Consider the following 18,580-nt stretch of genomic DNA (forward strand, 5'->3'; position numbering starts at 1 on the left):
CACAGCTTTACTTCTGCGAGTACCTCGTCTCCTACCTTCCAAACTTTACAGAAGCTCTCCTGCGAACCTTGCAGAAGTTTCAGTTCTTGCTTTACTCTGTTTTCCGCTTCGTACGTTTTGGTTATGCATATTACAGGCTTCATCATTGCTGTGAAGATATTTTCACAGAAAAAAATGGTCATTAAAGTAACAAACAGAATAAGTCATAATTACGTTGTTACTCTGCAATGGACCGCTGGAGGTTGTGGGTCCTTCATACGCAAATAATCATAAGATATCCCTGAGCAATCTCTGAAAGTACGTCGAAGTGCTGGGTCACCCAGTGGAAGAACTTAGCGTTACAAGGAGTTTATCGTCGTGTGTCAGTCAAAGCTACTTCAAATTCCTTGGGTAAATTTTTGCCACGCAAAATCAGAGGCTGAAGACCACGACGAAGAGTAACAAATACGATGTGTGAGAGAAAAGACTGACAACACTGCGAGCGAACTGGTAACGGTGTATTGTTCTACTTATGTAGGCCGATGTGGTCATCCCTTCCAGATGCTCTCGCGTCCGTCGGCCGTCGTAATTTAATGTATATATTATTATTGTTATTATTATTTTTTTTTGATTGTTGCCGACTTACGTGGTGGGCCTTAATAAAAATGATATTTAAGTTGAGCAATGCAATAAACTTTTCATATAAATTTCCTCGGCTAGTCAGTTGACGTTAAAGCAAAAGATCTTTAGTTATTAATTACAATTGCGGCCCACACACGCGCGAGAGTATTTTCTTACCTCCGTTAACCATTGTATTGTAGTCAGAGTCCTGGCTCTGGGTCTCGGCTATGCTACTGAAAATAAGAATCTTAAAGCTATGTATTTCTGCAACTTCGTGCGGCTGTGGAGAAAAATTGATATTATGCTAATAGCGGGCGAGTTTTCCGCTTCCGCTAATTTTTCATAAGTTAATATCGCCACGTAATGGCGTCGTTGGCTGCATCGGCCGCTGCGATTGTTGAGCTGTAAATTACTTGAATGCAGGTTAATTCAAGGAAGGCGGACATGAAATCGGGATCACCTCTTACAAATTAAAAGTGTACAATAAATTTAAATCAGTATATTATATGCTTAACTCATACAAATATGCTTACATTCGTCAGCACACGCAAGATGTCCCTCTAGACACATTCAAGACTAAAGAGGAAGTGAAGTCGACTAAAAAATTAACAAAAGAGCGTAACTGGGCGTCTCTCTAGATCATTCTGTCATAAATTATTTCTTTGCAATCTAAACCTACACAGAGAAATTATTATTTTACGGCTACATGAAAAAAAAATCTCTTACAAATTATGAATGTCTTCTTTATAAATATTGTCTTTTCGTAATATGGCACTGGGGACGCTATATTGCCCCCCGAAATGTTTATGTCATAAAAAATGTTCGTGTTTTTTGACATAAATATTTCCTCTTTCATGTCCACCGTGTCCACACGCAGATTTTTCTTTCACAGTTTACATATGTCAAATCGTATATTTAAAGCGTTAAATTACTGAGGTGTGTTGTCCACAAAGTGTAATACAGATGAGGTTCAAGGTATACAACCACGAGTTAGTCCGGAATATTTGAAGTCCCAGGGGTGTCAACTGTTCGCTCCCCATTTGGCGCGGCCGTAGGGAAACCTGGGGAAAACCTCGGCGGAGCGACAGACTAACTGCTTTGGTCACTTTCACTTAATTGTTTCTGGAATGTCATTGGAGTACAGGATGTGCATACAAATATTTTTGTTGCACTATGCAAAAAATGAGGTCATTAAAACAATTGATTGCGGTGTCGTTGATGATCTACGCCGCGACGTTTGGCTCGCGACGGCGTCGGTTGGTGTGTTCGGTGCTCGGCGTTCGCGGCGGCTGTGGAGAGGTCAACGCCCGCTCGACGCCAGCGTGTGTCTCGCCGTCGCGGAACGTCAGAATCAGCTGATCGGCTGCACCGTTGGCGATGCGCTTCTGTCTCGGCCGGGCGTGGCGGAGTGGGATGATATCCGCCCCCCGCTCTTGTTGGCAGGAGTCAGCTCTGCTACGCATCTCCGACGTAGTACATGAAACACACACACAACCAACGTAATATTTGTTTCCCGCTTCAGATGGTTACGCTAGTGGGAAAGGAGCATTTATTAGTGCGGCAGTTGTTGTTAAGTTTTCCCAGTTTCCGAGTGTCAAGCTAGCACTGTCTTGCAGAAAACATGACATGGACCTTCTCCCGTGAATGCAGTTTTGATGCAATACTGTTTCCATTACACGTCAGTTTTTGTCTTGATAAAATTATTTATGTTTTCGCCGCACTCGCAGGCACTGGTGAGTGTCCCAATACGAGCTTAGCACAAACATTCGCCGTTTCTGCGGTCGCTGTTTTGCAACAGTCCACGCATCGCATTCCAATCTCGCATTATTGTGCTCACTGAAACTACAGTCTGTCCCAAAAATATTGACTGTGGGTTCACTTCACGTTAACAGTTCACATTTATAGGCAAATTCACAGTTTTTCGTGCGTAATATTGGCGTTTGGCGTCCTCACCGCTGTTGAACGTTCAATACTAGCACTTCACTGTCCATATCACAGTTTCACCTTCACAGTTTTTCACACTGCTTAAAGTAACTGTTTCGATTAGTTCACAAACACTAATGTATTTCATTCAGTCTGAACTGGATTTTGGCTAGTGCTGGATTTTACCAGTCTCTCGCACTAATTATCTCTTTTTATTTTCCACTTAGAGTCGTACTTGCCTTCAGATTTTTTGACTATACAATTGTATTTCCGTCTCATCTGAGGTAAGTCCCCATGTCATGTCTGCCCACTCATTGCGTACTTGCTCTCCAGAGCCAGGCTCGACTTTACAAAACCTTGCCTCTCGCATTATTGTACACATTTTATAATCTAGGCCTAGCGTGCAAGTTCCTAGATTAATGTTAGATTTGTGACTTTTGTTTGCACTACAAAATCGTGCAAATCTCTGCCTTAGCAGATGGCAATATATTTTAACAGTGCTTAGCGGTAGTCGCGTTTATTGATTTGCTTTGTACCTTGTCCACAACACATGAGGTACCTTGGGTGATGTACACCCTGCACTCACATTGTTAAGTAAATTATGATTGAGCATATTTCAAGATCGGTATAGACATAAATACATGAAACGACTTATACACTATAATATTGAATTTCATAAGTTGCATTACTACTACAGTTCAAAAATATTCATGACACACTAATGAAAAATTCTTTCATCATTACATGCTATTGAATTTTTTTAAAAATATTTTTAAAGCATTTTTCAACATGAAATTTTTAACATATTCTTAAACCTACGTTCATTTTTTTCTTCAAAATGCAATTGCTTAAAAATACTATTATTCCTTAACATCTACAAAATTGAATCGCACTAATCTTGTGTGCCTCATTGTCTTTAAATATTACACTAAAATCGGAACATTTACACACAGAAAAAATACGCTATAAACTTAACCTACTACACACAAATGTAAACGTTGCTCTACTGAGCGAACTTCTTTAAGTCTTTGTAAGTATTTTTTCTTATTTCCTTGGTAACTGCCTCCTTATTTGACCACGGAATGGTGTAGTTTGCGTGACAGAAAGTATCGTGAGGTACCACTTCGATGTTATAGGTGTAGCCCTCGATAACACCGGGTTTTTCCGAAAACACATTCTCATAATCTGTAAGTAGCTGAGTCAATTCGTTTTGTTGTGCTTCAGTCAAATGTTCTGACTCCCTAACTTTCATGGCTATCAGTTTCCTTTTTTCCTCTTTGTCTTCAGTAATAAAATCTTTAAAATATACTTGTCTTGTACTTAAGTCAGAATATAAATTCATTACCTGTATTCCTTCGAATCTCGTTTGAAAGCTCCGGCAATATTTACCGTGCACTTCCCGTGTCCTCAACAGTGGCAAAATTACCCGTCTACCCTCATTCATAAGGCTTACTTCCCCGCACAAGAGGTCGATTTTTGCGTCCCTCTGGCGTAAAAATTCCATCCCCAGGATGCAAGCAACACCTAATCCCTTAACTACTAGGAACGAGCTTTTCATTGCTTCATTTCCTACCGTAAACTCGACTTGCACCTGGTGCTTTATGATATGAGATTGTGCACCTATTGCACCTGTAACACGACAATTCTTCACTGGCAATACTGGTATTCTATTATTTTGACTCAAGTACTTGTAAAAATTTGCGCTCATGACATTGGTTGACGCACCGGTATCGACTATTATGTGTATTGGTGCTCCATACATATCTGCTTGCAATATAGCCTGCACAACACTTTTGTCGGTTCGGTTACATGTCTGCGGTATGTCTACAAGTTCCTTTTCTATTTTTGTTCCTTCATTGTATCTCAGCATACAAAGTTTATGGCTGTCATCCGTGAATGTGCCCTCACTACACCATCCTGCAGCCAACAACGGAGAGCGTATTGTGGCTGTCTTTAGTTTAACGTATGAGCATCAGTGGGTTGACAGTTGTCTGTCACTTCCACTAACCTCACATTGTGGTTCTGGTTGTTGTTGTTGCTACTGTTGGGTTGGCCGCCCTGCCTCCCCGATGGTGTATTTTGATATTGTGTATGGCTCTGGTTTTGTGGTGGTCGGTTGTAACTCCCTGACCTGTTCTGTGACGGACCTGGGTTGGCGTTCCATTGTGGCGCTGTGTTTTGTTGCCACTGTGGTGTCGGTTCGTTACGACCACGCCACTGGTTTCGGTTGTTCCGCCATTGCGGATTGCCGTTACCATTATGTCCATTACTCATGCGTCCATCATGATGTCTCTTTCGATTTTCACGATTATAACCGTTGCCGTTATAACCATTGCCATTGTTTGTGCCTTGATTCTGTTGCCGGTGCTGTTGCCTATTCCCGTTACCATTTGGTACTAAGTTACTACCGTTACTGTGGCTGCTATTGTAATCGGCTTTGTGTTGATTATAGCCTGCATGGTTCCACTTGTTTTCGGTTTTCATATCTTCGATCAGTAGGTCAACAGAATCCACTATTTCCATGAATTGTTCTATATCGTATTCCGGCACATTGATGAAATATCTTTTAATTTCACTGGGCAACTTCATTTTTATTAATCTGATTATATCACGATCGGACATTGGCTCGTCCCAGTACCTGGTTTTGTTTATATACTTTTCGAAATATTTGCGTAACGTTCCCATCTTAGGATTGTACATTTCTGGACTGTACAACTCCTTTCGTAGTCTTTCTTGGACGCTATCGGACCAGAATTTTTGCAAGAATGCACCTTCAAACTGTTGCATCGTTAGACATTTTTCGGACACGTCGGTGGCCCACAGTGCCGCGTCACCTTGAATAAAGGAGACCACGAACTGTATTCTTTGTCTTTCCGTCCATGTCCTGGGAAACACATTCCTGAAGCTCTTAATAAATACAACAGGGTGGACATTTCGTTTTTCGCTATTGAAGGGTTGGAATGTCCTGTGTTTTATTACATTGTCCTCTTTTTTGCATGTCCGATTGCTACATTCTGGGACATTCATCACTTCGTGATGTGCGCTGCACGGTATCGCATGTTGCTCGTGCTCATAATTCGCATTAGGTTGCGGTTGCGCACTCGCACCCTGGCTACCGTCAGCGTTATTATAGTAATCAGTACGCGGAGTCTGATTCATGATCTGTCCGCCACTGTTTACATTGCTTTCCAACGCAGACAGTCTCCGCGCGACCTCCTGTTGCCAATTTGGCAACTCCGCAGTCACACGGGACTTAATCTGTATTAATTCGGCATGTAGTGCGGCAACGCTGGCGTCAATATTTACACTCGCGGCCGCAGTCGCTTGTTCTACAGCTGTTTTTACGTCGCTTTCAATCTTTGCAGATATCTCGCGATCCTTTACTTCTAGCCATTCATTTAATTCTTTTTCTACTTTTTGAGCTTGCACTTCCAAATATGCGTCAATACTTTTCCGTGCATCTATCTCCACATTATCCACGCGGTTGGTTAAAGTCTGGACATTGTCTTCAAGCCTAGCCTGCGATATCTGTAATTTTTGCATCTCTCCGGCTAAGCTTTGCACAAGATCGGGTATTTCTTTGCACGCGTCCCGCATCTCGGCAAGTTCGCTTTGGATCCTATCTAGTTTCGCTTCATTGCGCTGCTCTTGCTCACGTAGCATCTGAGCCAGTTTCTGATCTCTTTCCCTATCTCTTTCTTCTAACCTGCGCAGAAATTCTGCAAATGGGTCTGCAATCGGTGAGCATACTGGTGCCCCGCTTAATCTAGCACTCGATTGGCCCCCCTGCCCAGGCAGTGGAGTTGTTACTCTATTCCCATTCTGCTGTGGAGCGTCATTCACCGTCCACAGATCCTCGCCCCCCGCTCCGGAAATTATGTTATCCGAGGCGGTGGCTTGGGATTCGTTTACGTATTGCAAATGATCCTCACTTTCCATATTAACAGAATTTTGTTCTTCTGGTACGGATGCTTTAGGTTGTCCTATCTTACCCATACTAAATTCACTTTAAGCCACTGACGAATCTTTAACACTGATACACACACGATTAATTATCCCCTCCAAAAATAAACACATAAATACACAAAACGAATAATTATCCCCTCCAAAAATAAACACATAAATACACAAAACGAATAATTATCCCCTCCAAAAATAAACACATAAATACACAAAACACCGAAGGTATCTCATGTGCACATGTGTTCGATATTCCGCACAGAGCTACACAGGATGCTTGCACAATAGGCCTTACCTTACTTATTTTTCTTTCTCGCAATCCTCTTTCTTTTCTACACTTTTTCCTCTCCAGATCTCCTCAGGGTGTGGTTTTGTTGTTGTACATGTAAAAGAATTCATACAAGCATTAATATTTTACAACAATTAGACACATACATAATTACATTCATTACAATAGAATCATATTAATCGGGCCCCAAAGTTGCGGCGCCAATCTCGCGTCCGTCGGCCGTCTTAATTTAATGTATATATTATTATTGTTATTATTTTTTTTTTTTTGATTGTTGCCGACTTACGTGGTGGGCCTTAATAAAAATGATATTTAAGTTGAGCAATGCAATAAACTTTTCATATAAATTTCCTCGGCTAGTCAGTTGACGTTAAAGCAAAAGATCTTTAGTTATTAATTACAATTGCGGCCCACACACGCGCGAGAGTATTTTCTTACCTCCGTTAACCATTGTATTGTAGTCAGAGTCCTGGCTCTGGGTCTCGGCTATGCTACTGAAAATAAGAATCTTAAAGCTATGTATTTCTGCAACTTCGTGCGGCTGTGGAGAAAAATTGATATTATGCTAATAGCGGGCGAGTTTTCCGCTTCCGCTAATTTTTCATAAGTTAATATCGCCACGTAATGGCGTCGTTGGCTGCATCGGCCGCTGCGATTGTTGAGCTGTAAATTACTTGAATGCAGGTTAATTCAAGGAAGGCGGACATGAAATCGGGATCACCTCTTACAAATTAAAAGTGTACAATAAATTTAAATCAGTATATTATATGCTTAACTCATACAAATATGCTTACATTCGTCAGCACACGCAAGATGTCCCTCTAGACACATTCAAGACAAAAGAGGAAGTGAAGTCGACTAAAAAATTAACAAAAGAGCGTAACTGGGCGTCTCTCTAGATCATTCTGTCATAAATTATTTCTTTGCAATCTAAACCTACACAGAGAAATTATTATTTTACGGCTACATGAAAAAAAAATCTCTTACAAATTATGAATGTCTTCTTTATAAATATTGTCTTTTCGTAATATGGCACTGGGGACGCTATAATGCTCAGACCGAGTTTCAGTTCCTTGAATCCATCACATGATTTTTGACAGTACCTTCACCGAAGCTCGGTTTTTGTTCTCTGTTACGAAAATGGAACAGCGGAATTTAGAGGTATGTTATGCCCCCCAAGTTTTTCGTTAAACTTGTGGAACCCGCGAGTGTGACCCCTGAAAAGTTGAAACAGGACTGTGGGGAACATTCCTTATCAAGAGCACATATTTTTTGCTGCCAAAAATCATTTTTGGAAGGCCGAAAACACATTGAAGATGAATCTCGCTCAGAGGGACCTTCAAAAACCGACGAAAACGTCGAACGTGTGCGTGCTCTTGTGAGATGAGACTGACGTTTAACAAATAGGGATGATGAGTGGCCTGTTAAACTTAAACACTTTCACCGTACATCAAATTTTCCCCGAAGTTTTGCACATGCGAATGGTCTGTGCTAAAAAGAACCTCAAACTGAGCACAAGGACACTCGAACAACGTATGTGTCGATCTTCTTGAGAGGATTGTCAATGACTGCGAATGGTTCAGTCATGTCAGCACAGGAGATGGAGCCTGGATTTTTGAGTTCGATCCTGAGACAAAGTGGCAAAGTGAGGAGTGGCACATATCCTCGAGTGAAAAAGCTCGAGCGAGCAAATCAAAGATCAAAACAATGATGATTTGTGTATTTGACAGTAGGATTTGTCCTTCAGGACAAATTGTCAACCAAGTGTTCTGCGAAGATGTCCTTGAAGGGTCAGGAAAAAGCTGAATGAAGTGAGACGAGACATTGCCGACAAGTGTATGCTGTACCATGACAAAGGCACTTGTCTCACACGGCCACTTGCATCAGGGAATTTTTGATCTCAATAGATTTTCATGTTGTTCCACCCCCCCACCCCCCCTCCCCCGCCCGGCCCCAACCCCCAGTTCACGTCATCTGTGTCCTTGTCACTTTTTTTCCGAAATTGAAGAAATTCGTAAAAGGTTCATCATTTTGGGACTCTGGTGAAAGAATGTGACCGACTTGTTAAAGACCCAATCAGTCGAATCCTTTCGGCGCTGCTACCAAGACGGAAGAACGGCTCTGCCGAAGGGATCTACTTTGAAGGGGACACTATTGTTGTTTAAAAAAAAAAACTTTCGTAGATAAATAGTCGATCTCAGTACTTTTTTCACAGACCTCATTGATAGCTGGATCAAACGAAAAACATTACCGGCCTATTGTATATAGAAGAGCCTAAGATCGCTGTGGATAGAGACGTATAGTCGCAGATTCATTTACTCAAGAAAAGAATGAAGAAATGAGATCATAACTCTCTGCAGTGAGTGAACCGATTAATGATAACTATGACAATATGATTCTGTCGGTAAGTGCTGTGTCATTCTCGATGTATCGGTTGGCGATAAGACTCTTCATTTCCACAGGAGAGTGTATCTGTAAAATATGGCAATGTTGTGATAAGATAACCGCTCACCATAGTCGAGAGGCATGACGCGATATTGCCTGTGGTTCTCAAATACATGCGGAAAGAAACCTGATCTGGAACAACTGATGTATTTATTTCAGGCATACGTAAATCGTAATTGAGAATCTTTTTTTACTCTAGGTGATGTCTCGCTCCAGATCTGAAATCGAAGCAGAAATTCTGACCTCTCCCAGGCAAATCTGTTCCCAGTCGAACTATTCCAATACACGTCACAGAAAGAATTACTGGCACATTGAAGCTGGCAATGAAGTGTGTATGGGTGGTCAGACGGTAACTGTATTATCCGCGAGGAGCCAGAATCCCGCGGTTCTGTTGAGGCCAAAATCCACGGTTCTGTTTCCGGTACGGTACGTGATGTCAGTCTTTCAACATGATTCACAAAGGATGTGTCTCACGAGATAGTGCCCACCCAGTAGACTAGCAGTGGACGTACAGGTGAAGCAGCCAAGAAACAAGCGCGCTCCAGTAGAACTGGCCGTCCCGTTGTCCGCTCTGGTGTTCTCGGATTACGGCCAAGGTTCCAGCACGGCCGGCTCATTAAGGTCGGCTCACACTCAATGTTGCGTCAGAATCACATCACGTACCACGAAGCATTTTCGGCGTAATTCAAGGACCGGGATTCACATGTGATGAGATCAAACGTTACATTACCTCACGTCTAGCGCTGACGACGAGAAGCACCGCACGTTACTTTGACAAAACGATGGTGACATCATGCCCTTACACAGAGACGGGTTGTGTGTCGTGCTAATTGCCTAACGTTCACGACTCCATAAGAAGAGTAGCTTACTCGTTAAGCGATAGCAGCTGCGGAGATTAAAAGACAGATGTCTATTTGCTTATTTCTTTATTTCATACAGTTGAGTACACCAGCAGCACAAATGTACCACGTGATAATGGGCAATACAGTTCACTACAATGCAAGATTAAAAATACAAACTCAGCAATACGCATTTGGGTTTGAAACTTCTGTTCAGTACCACAACACAACGAAATAATATTTCATTGTAAATAAAAGAATAGTTTTCAACGGATTACGAGTTAGATTGACACTTCACATACACACAACAACGCAACACAAAGATTGTTTACTTCTTAATAAATAAGTGTAGTTTTCAAGCAAAAATACACAGTTGATATACTACAAAATTGTTAAGGCTTTCGTGGCCACTTGTAGACAAACTGCCTATTGGCTTCTGTCTCGGGTTCTTCGGCCGACGTTCATCTAATGATTTTTCCGACGTTTCGCCAGCACGAGTGGCTGGCATTGTCAAAGCTTCACCCTCCAATGCCGGTGGTGAACTGGAGCCGAGTTCGCGGCCGCAGACTATATGTACCTGGCGCGCCAACGTCCGAGGGCTTCTCCGCTGTCATTTCCGGTGCGGTTCTCCTCTTGCTACCTGCGACGGTCGTCCGCTGCAGTACGGAAAGCCAGGATCCGTTTACCTTAAGGCTTTCCTCTTTCTTGTTCAAACTGTTCGCGTGTTTTTGTATTTCTACAGCTTCTCTAAACAAGCGCGTGTGATAGTGCTTCTCTACAGCCAGAACTTCCGTGTCGGCGAATTTTATTACGTGGTCGATCTCATTCAGTGCGTGCTCTGCCACGGCCGATTTCTCTACTGAAACTTGCACCAAACGACATACTGGTCAGCTTTGATGTTGTTTCGTTATTTACGAAAGTGCCACTCAGTGACGCTCTGGAGCATATCGGTTCCATGTTCCCGCAAGACATCAAAAAGCTCTTCCATGCATGTGTCACCACGAGCTATTTCACGTGGAATCGTGATTTCTACGAACAGATGTAAGGCGTCGCCATGGGTAGTCCTCTCAGTCCAGTGGTGGTCAACTTCTTCATGGAACAATTCGAAGCACAGGCACTGCACTCGGCGCCTTGCAAACCTAAGGTGTGGTACAGGTATGTCGATGATACTTTCGTGGTGTGGACCCATGGTGAAGAACAGCTCGGTGACTTCCTAAGGCACTTGAACAGCCTCCATGCCAATATAACATTTACCATGGAAGTAGAAAAAGACAAGAAACTGCCATTTCTAGATGTGCTGGTCACAAGGGACGGCGAAAACCTGGGACACAGCGTGTATCGAAAAACGACACACACGGACCGATACCTGCACAAACTGTCAAACCACCACCCGAGCCAGAAAAGAGGCATGATTAGTACGCTCGTAACGAGAGCAGGACGAATATGTGAGCCGCAACACCTCAAACGAGAAATGCAACACCTGGAAACTGTTCTGAGGAGCAATGGGTACTCCACAAATTACATTAGAAGTGCAACAGAGCCAAACACTCGGCGAAGTAAAGAACCAGAAGAAGAAATGTCGGGTACGGCCTTTCTGCCATACATTCCCAGAGTGACGGACAGAATCGGCCGTATATTGCGCAAACATGGCGTAAAGACGATTTTCAAACCGACAAGGAAGATCAAAGAGTGTCTTAGACCGGCGAAGGAGAAAAGAGACCCACTTGCAATGTCGGGAATATACCGTATACCATGCACATGCGGAAAAGTTTATGTCGGAATGACTGGACGATCCATTAACACCAGGATCAAAGAGCATAAGCGACATTGCAGGTTGGGGCAGGTGGAGAAATCGGCCGTGGCAGAGCACGCACTGAATGAGACCGACCACGTAATAAAATTCGCCGACACGGAAGTTCTGGCTGTAGAGAAGCACTATCACACCCGCTTGTTTAGAGAAGCTGTAGGAATACAAAAACACGCGAACAGTTTCAACAAGAAAGAGGAAAGCCTTAAGGTAAACGGATCCTGGCTTCCCGTACTGCAGCGGACGACCGTCGCAGGTAGCAAGAGGAGAACCGCACCGTAAATGGCAGCGGAGAAGCCCTCGGACGTTGGCGCGCCAGGTACATATAGTCTGCGGCCGCGAGCTCGGCTCGAGTTCACCACCGGCAATGGAGGGTGAAGCTTTGACAATGCCAGCCACTCGTGCTGGCGAAACGTCGGAAAAATCATTAGATGAACGTCGGCCGAAGAACCCGAGACAGAAGCCAATAGGCAGTTTGTCAGTTGATATACTCTTTAACTGAATAGAAACAATGGGGCATCAGATTATCCCTGGCTAAATTCTGAAATAATTTTGTATCATCATTGGTCTTAACATGTGAAGGTAACTTTTTAAACAATTCTCATTTGTACAGTTCCTTTCTGGCACAAACTTGAGTCTGTATGTAGTAAATACTGGTTGTCTTGAATTCTTGTATTGTCGTTATGGAAACTGCAATTTTCTTTGCATGCTGACATCAGTATCTAAAATGTCACTTTTAAGAAACTTCAGCTTTACAGCAATAAAAGAGCAAGGTAATGTTAGTGTTCCTGGTTCTTAAAACAGAGCCCTGAGTAGTGGAGCAAAGAGAGTATTAGCGGAATTTTGGCAACGGATTGATTTATAACCTTAATCCATTGCTATGCTAATTGATTTATGACATCCTGTGGGTTGATTTATGTGCCCTGTGGATAATCTGACCTCCTGAGAAACCACCGCTCCTCCCCATCCCCATCCCTCTGGCACAAGTGCTCTACAGACTTCTCCAACTCTTGCCCCAGCATGTGTGCAGTTTTGGCAGCTGTCAATCGAGCTGATCGATTGATTTATGACTCCCTATTGTTCTGCTAAGTAGTGAGGAGTGCCTGACATACATCCCTAAAATAAATCAAATACATAGACTACCCTGGCATACATCCTTTCACTCCAACAAATGAAAATGGCGGGAAATTTATTCCACTCTTGGAAGAAGTCCATCAAATGATTGATTGCCTATTAACTTGCAGGAGCAAGGTGAAGCTCTTTATAAATATGTAATGCTTGATTACATAAGCACTCCACTCGCTGCCTGCCGTCTGCATAGTTTGCTGCCACACTGAATGTGAGATCGCACCATATGCAGAGAAACAGCTGTTGCAGGCCACACAGTCTGCTGCCACACCGACTGCAAGATCGCACCATGCACAGAGATATCACTCTCAGGGGCTGCACAGTCCGCTAACGGTGGCCACTCGCACCGAAACCGATCTGAGTGCGGTTGCTGCAAGGTGTTGTGGGCCCAGACTTCGTACTGATGGACGCTGATGCTCAACCTCATAGAGTACAGGTAGTTGAGGTTTTCTTGGAAACGGAAGATATTGCATCCATAGCGTGGCTTGCTCACTCTCCTGATTTGAATCCCAAACAGCAAATCTGGGATGCACTAGGGAGACTGCTTGCATCACATCAGCATCCACCAACATCTCTCCAAGACTACGAACAGCTCTACAGGAAGAATGGGGGGTCTTGCCTCAACATGCGACTGATGACAACATTCACAGTATGCCCCGTCGTTGTCAGGCCTGTAATACTGCCAGAGATAGTCACATCCCATACTGAGCACATTAACTGATTGTCAGAATGCGTGTGAAAATCCATTAGTTGAAAGAAAAGAAGAACATTTTTGTCTACCATTATGCATGTTGCAGTTGTTTATGTTCTGTATTCTTTACGTTGTTTCTACTTTATTATCACCTGTTTATAATGTTTTGTATCAAAATAAAAGCAACCTTGCAAAATTTTGTTTTGTTGCTTTAATTTTGGACATCAGTGTATCTGGCACAACGGGAAGTACCCTTTGCCATACACTTTACAATGGTTTGCAGTGTATGGTTACAGATGTAGAGGAGACTGTAATCAATAGATATTGCTGCCACTGAAATTGTTCTATTGCCATCCATGAGTCCTCATATTCTTCTCACCTTAAAACTTACTTGTTCAGATTATAGCGAAATCCATACCACGATGCAGTCTGGTGTTTTTCACATTAACTAATCGTTGCCAGAGTGAAAGAAGCGACAAGTTAAAATAATTCCTTGCACCAGCACAGGATTAAATCATAGACCTAAACACTATCTGGTAACAAGTATCCGGACACCCTTAAGTAGTGCAGAATTGGCGCTAGGTGTCACGAGAGGTGGATCCGCCCGTATAAAAGGAGTTGGGGAGTTTTGCATTTGCAACGAAAAGCAGTAACAGCGTAATGGGTCTGTCAGGAGAGTTTAGTGACTTCGGACGTGGACTAGCCATTGGGTGTGACCCAACTTACAGATACATAAAGAACGTTTCCAACCTTCTAAAGCTGTCCAAGTCGACTGTTCGGTGACGTGATTTGGAAGAGGAAAGGCAAAGAAACAACCGCAGCTGAACCAAGACCAGACAGACATCTCGTACTGACATAGGAACCGTCAAACACTGTGGAGCGTCGTTGTAGGTACAATGATCGAGATGCTCCTCTTAAGCCACACGTTGCTATATTCAATGCTAAGCGCCTCTCAGCGTGGTTTAAGCACAATTGGAAACGGGGCTCTTCAGTGGGGAACTACACCATCGTTTATTGTGTATTGAACTGGGGACCTAGAAACGACGGAGAGGCTTTGTCCCGCCGTAGCCCTCAGTGGTTCACAACCCCACAACAGGCCACAGCAGTCCACCCACCCCACCGCCGTCCCACACCGAACACAGGTTATTGTGCGGTTCGGCTCCCAGTGGACACCCCTGGGAACGTGTCATACCAGACGAGTGTAGCCCCAGATGTTTGCATGGTAGAGTGATTATGGTGTATGCGTATGTGGAGGCAGTGTTTGCATAGCAATCGCCAGCATAGTGTAACTGAGATGGAATTAGGGGAACCAGTCCGCATTCGCCAAGGCAGATGAAAAACCGCCTTAAAAACTATCCACACACTGGCCAGCACACCGGACCTCGACATTAATCCTCCGGGCGGATTCGTGCTGTGGACTGCGACGCCTTCCCGCTCAGGAAGCAGCGCGTTAGACCGTGCAGCTAGCCGGTCAGGCAAGTACGCCATACTCTGTGGCAATCTGATGGAAGGATTTGGGTTTGGTGAATGCCTGAAGAACGTTACCTGCCGTCATGTGTGGTGTCAACAGTGTCAACAGTGTAGTATAGAGAATGTGGTGTTAACTATGGGGGTGTTTTTCATGAACAGTTTAGTCCATTCACAGCACTTAAGAAAATTTTGAATTCCGAAGGATACGAACACATTTCACAGCATCGTACTCTGCGTGCAATACAGGAACAGTTTGATTATGGTGAGTGGTTGCATCAGCATGACAATGCACTCTGTCATAAAGCAGGTTGTGTGAGGCAATGCTTTGTGGACAACAACATCCCTGAAATAATTGCTCTGCCTAGTGCACTGACGAGAACACATTTGTTAGACCGACGACTTCTCTACAGACCCTGGAGTCCAACATCACTGCATTTTATCTGACCACTGAAGGCCGTAGTAGTTTTTACATAGTTACTGTTTTTTGTGTTTGTTGTCAACTTGTTGGTTCATTGTTGCGAAGTGAATAACAGATCAGTTTCTAGTCTATTATGGGAACTACTCACAATTAGGAAAAGGTATTTTGATGACATAATTAAGAATATGTGATATGTATGTCTCACATTTACTATCATGGATGCATGGTACAAAGTACAGAGAATTTATGTGATGAGTGGACTACGTGAGGAAGGTGTTCACGTATTTGTTTCACAAGCTGTAAACTCCACCATAGGTTGTTGCGCGTTAATATTAGTATTGTACAAAAAGTTTAGTTTTGCGACTGAAACACAATTGAATTCTTTTGTCTCTACCTATTAGTAAATTTCATTTAACCGCTCTGGGGGTAATTACCCCCAGGATGGGAACCACTACCCTAAAGATACTCAGACACTTAATTGAATGTGTTCCCAGAAGATTTCAAGCTGCCATAAAGGCGAAGGGTGGACTCACCCCACAGAAATAACCACTAATGGGCGTCGGGATACTTTTGAGGAAATAAGGTACATTCCAAGGCTAGAACATCGATAGCCCCTCGTAAAGCCTTAACGCAGATTGTCTGGCATACCCAATCGGACTCAATACGACCAGTAGTCCTCTACGAAATGAGCGTCTGAGTACGGAATGATGCATCATATCTGGTGTAATGTGTCCGTAACTGCGAACCCTGAAAAGCGTAAATGCGCCCACTCTAATAATGTCAACAATAGAATAAATATCTACTGTTGTCGCGGGCGGCATTCTCCCAGTGGTCTCGCAATTCACACCAACGGTCTCGGCGCGTCTGGTTAGTGTTTCACGTCTGCCTTAGCGTGGCAGAGATGTGGACAGGCAGCGATTCCAACAATTTCAAATTCATTAAGCAACTGGAACATAACAGATGTTTTATTGTGCAGCATAAGTGACACCTTGCCAACCATGGCCGCACAGGGGAATAGGAGACAAAAATTTATGCTCCACGGTTTGCGCGTAAGAGAAGAAAACGGAGTAATCTACTCCCAGAGTGTGATAGTGTCCAGATGTTCATTATTAGTTAGAAATAACTTCATTCACTTTGCCCATCGGCAAATATTCTTCCCTTCAAAAACATTTGCAGCAGCATCCACAGTCTAGTAATTTGCCTTATCCATTGGTACTCAAAATGGCATCAGTGCTCTGTTTTTAAAGATAAAAAAAGAATCATGGAAAACCCCGTGGATTTGGATCTATGTTATATTTCCTAGAATATAAAGAATGCAACTGAAGATAAGTAAGGGATATGCAATCGTTGACCTATTAACCGAAAGTGACGTCTTTTTCTCGCCATTAGGTGGACACTACTGGAATTGGTACTATCTTATCCAACACTAGATGGTCGGTTGTAGCTTTGAGGGGTGAAGGCCTAGAGAACATCAAAGACTGTCCAAGTTTTTCTTCTGATAAGGATACTTGCAAATGTCTGTAGAGGAAATTCAAAATAAGTTCGAAGAGAAAGCTTCAGAAAAGCTTTCTTCCAATCCCGAGAAAATTTTAGCGTAAAACTTACCGATGTAACTGACAAAAGGTAATGATACTATAGATTGTAAGGTGAGAGCGATAGTGAATAATGAAAAAGAATTTGAGCACAATGTTGAGAGGTATTACTTCCTTTCATTCATTCTTTCTTAAAAACACCTATTCCTGTCATTTTGTTATGTCTTCTTTCCACTTATTTTGGAATGAGCTTCCATCTTCTTGTCTAAAATGTGTACAGTATTCCCTGAGCACAAACCTGTACAAGTATCGAGCAGCAGTCTTTACACACTTTCCGAAAATGGCCTTAGAGAAGTTCTAATTAAATATCGTTAAATTGCAAGTATGGCTATTCACTGTATTCCAGTGTGGCGTATATCACTGCTGACATGCGATGCTTTACAAAAGCATTCTACGTCTTGTTCACATGTCACTTGATTCCATCTTTATTCTTATGTGACTATATATACTGTACGCACTGTTTGAAAATATTTAGCAATAAATCCATTTTAAACCAAACTTGTTCATGCTGGACAAAAATCTCGTTCATATATAGACGAATCGCTGAGGTTAGCACGAGAACACTATATAGACAATGGGCTGTTCCAATTAATGTTCATCAATAATGTTCACATAATGAAGGAAAAATAGAGCAAGTGCTGTAATTGTTAGTACAAAGTTTATTGCGTGGTTGCAGCTAAACTATTGCGCGCAAATAATATAGCCATATGCAAATAACCACTTCAAATGGTTCAAATGGCTCTGAGCACTATGGGACTCAACTGCTGTGGTCGTAAGTCCCCTAGAACTTAGAACTACTTAAACCTAACTAACCTAAGGACAGCACACAACACCCAGCCATCACGAGGCAGAGAAAATCCCTGGCCCCGCCGGGAATCGAACCCGGGAACCCGGGCGTGAATAACCACTTCAGTGCTTCTTATTTTTACAGGTTATGTGGTGCAGGGCTCAAATGGAGAATACCCTCTTATGGGTACCGAGGAAAGAATTGAAATGGTGCGGCAAGTGCGCAAGTTCACCCCTAACGGCAAGCTGGTGATCGCTGGATCTTCATGCGAGTGTGAGTTGACTTTACTTTGAATTCTACAAAGATCTTCGTTCTGAAAAGCCGTAACGCAGTCCTCATGTACTTACCTCAAGTACAAGCGTTCCGCATTATCTGTCACAACTATCTTCAGCATTATCTTTAGAATGTGGTTATAATTCAGTAGAACATTACATATTTATAATCTTCTCACAGAGCAACGTAGTTGATATGTGGTTTCAGTTTCAAACGGAGAAGAATGGTGGGGCGACCTCAAAACAAAGAGGCTGGTGACCTAACAAGAACATGAAACAACATATCATCAATCACTTAACTTATAATAAACTGCGATTTCTGGCGAAGACCTGGCGCAGCACCTCCAAAACGCTCTCTC

General features: G+C 42.9%; 1 protein-coding gene across 2 annotated transcripts in view; it reads left to right on the forward strand.

The window, feature by feature from the left end:
* The window catches only part of LOC126473285 (4-hydroxy-2-oxoglutarate aldolase, mitochondrial-like), a 78,806-nt gene that overhangs the window by 35,527 nt on the left and 24,699 nt on the right, over window positions 1-18,580 (forward strand). Inside the window, exon 2 of one of the 2 annotated variants that reach the window (XM_050100241.1) lies at window positions 18,094-18,222. The exons of the other annotated variant lie outside the window; for it this stretch is intronic. Coding sequence (XP_049956198.1) covers window positions 18,094-18,222 — 129 coding nt within the window. The remainder of the gene's footprint in view (window positions 1-18,093; window positions 18,223-18,580) is intronic. 2 annotated transcript variants of the gene reach the window in all.

The sequence above is a fragment of the Schistocerca serialis genome, chromosome 4, assembly GCF_023864345.2.
Source record: "Schistocerca serialis cubense isolate TAMUIC-IGC-003099 chromosome 4, iqSchSeri2.2, whole genome shotgun sequence".
Taxonomy (NCBI): Eukaryota; Metazoa; Arthropoda; class Insecta; order Orthoptera; family Acrididae; genus Schistocerca; species Schistocerca serialis.